General features: G+C 42.0%; 1 protein-coding gene across 1 annotated transcript in view; it reads left to right on the top strand.

Moving 5' to 3' along the window:
* Nucleotides 1-883: 883 nt before the first annotated feature.
* The window catches only part of LOC307271144 (endothelin-converting enzyme 2-like), a 14468-nt gene continuing 13526 nt past the window's right edge, over nt 884-1825 (top strand). The window contains exon 1 of the mRNA XM_080055018.1: nt 884-995. Within this exon, the coding sequence (XP_079911144.1) occupies nt 897-995 (99 nt within the window). The 5' untranslated portion in view covers nt 884-896. The remainder of the gene's footprint in view (nt 996-1825) is intronic.

Here is a 1825-nt window from a genome sequence, read left to right as displayed (position 1 = left end):
GGATAGATAGATAGATAGATAGATAGATAGATAGATAGATAGATAGATAGATAGATAGATAGATAGATAGATAGATAGATAGATTAGATAGATAGATAGATAGATAGATAGATAGATAGATAGATAGATAGATAGATAGATAGATAGACAGACAGACAGACAGACAGACAGACAGACAGACAGACAGACAGACAGACAGACAGACAGACAGACAGACAGACAGACAGACAGACAGACAGACAGACAGACAGACAGACAGACAGACAGACAGACAGACAGACAGACAGACAGACAGACAGACAGACAGACAGACAGACAGACAGACAGACAGACAGACAGACAGACAGACAGACAGACAGACAGACAGATAGACAGATAGACAGATAGATAGATAGATAGAAGGATGGATGGATTGCCTGACCACAGGTATTAATAATATCTTGGTATAATATACAGCGCCTTTCAAGAAAACCTCCAGAAAAAGGACTGAAGAAAGAAAGAAAGAAAGAAAGAAAGAAAGAAAGAAAGAAAGAAAGAATAAATGGAAGGGGACATTATATTAGTGAATTGATGGTGCTTGAATGAGTTTATAAACACATGCTTTAGCCTCGTAGAGAAGTGTTGTAGGCCATTGACAACAAAAGAAGAATTTGACCATTTTTTTTGGTGAGCGACTGGTAAATTTGATTTGCAATTTCACAACTAAAATCTCAACTCATAATACTTTTCTATATCTCTTTCTCTCTCTCTCTCTCTCTCTCTGTGTGTGTGTGTCTCTCTCTCTCTCTCTCTCTCTGTGTGTGTGTGTGTGTGTGTGTGTGTGTGTGTGTGTGTGTGTGTGTGTGTGTGTGTGTGTGTGTCTCTCTCTCTCTCTCTTCAGTCTGTTGAATAACTACATGATGTGGACTCTGGTTCAGAAGAGCGTTGCCAGTTTGGACCAACGCTTTGAAAACGCTCAGGACAAACTGCTGGAGAGTCTCTACGGCACCAAGAAGGTTTGAAGATTATTTTTTGTCATTTTCAAGCTTTACTAGACAGTACAGAGTTGAAATGGGGAGACAGAGAGAGAGAGAGAGAGAGATAGCTTTATTAGACAGTACAGAGTTGAAATGGGGAGACAGAGAGAGAGAGAGAGAGAGATAGCTTTACTAGACAGTACAGAGTTGAACTGGGGAGACAGAGAGAGAGAGAGAGAGAGAGAGAGAGAGAGAGAGAGAGAGAGATAGCTTTATTAGACAGTACAGAGTTGAAATGGGGAGACAGAGAGAGAGAGAGAGAGAGATAGCTTTATTAGACAGTACAGAGTTGAAATGGGGAGACAGAGAGAGAGAGAGAGAGAGATAGCTTTATTAGACAGTACAGAGTTGAAATGGGGAGACAGAGAGAGAGAGAGAGAGATAGCTTTATTAGACAGTACAGAGTTGAAATGGGGAGACAGAGAGAGAGAGAGAGAGAGAGAGAGAGAGAGAGAGCTTTATTAGACAGTACAGAGTTGAAATGGGGAGACAGAGAGAGAGAGAGAGAGAGAGAGAGAGAGAGAGAGAGATAGCTTTATTAGACAGTACAGAGTTGAAATGGGGAGACAGAGAGAGAGAGAGAGAGAGATAGCTTTATTAGACAGTACAGAGTTGAAATGGGGAGACAGAGAGAGATAGCTTTATTAGACAGTACAGAGTTGAAATGGGGAGACAGAGAGAGAGAGAGAGAGAGAGGGAGGGGGGGATGACCTGCAGTAAAGGTCCACGGGTCGGATTTGAACCCGCGACCACTGGTGTAGTGGATAGAGCGTGTACCATATCGGCTCAGACCGGAGCACCCTAAATAC

This window comes from Ammodytes marinus (assembly GCF_949987685.1).
Source record: "Ammodytes marinus genome assembly, contig: scaffold_302, whole genome shotgun sequence".
In the NCBI taxonomy this organism is placed as follows: domain Eukaryota; kingdom Metazoa; phylum Chordata; class Actinopteri; order Uranoscopiformes; family Ammodytidae; genus Ammodytes; species Ammodytes marinus.
The sequence above is the reverse complement of the archived record's forward strand: the minus strand, read 5'-3'. Positions and strand labels throughout refer to the sequence as shown.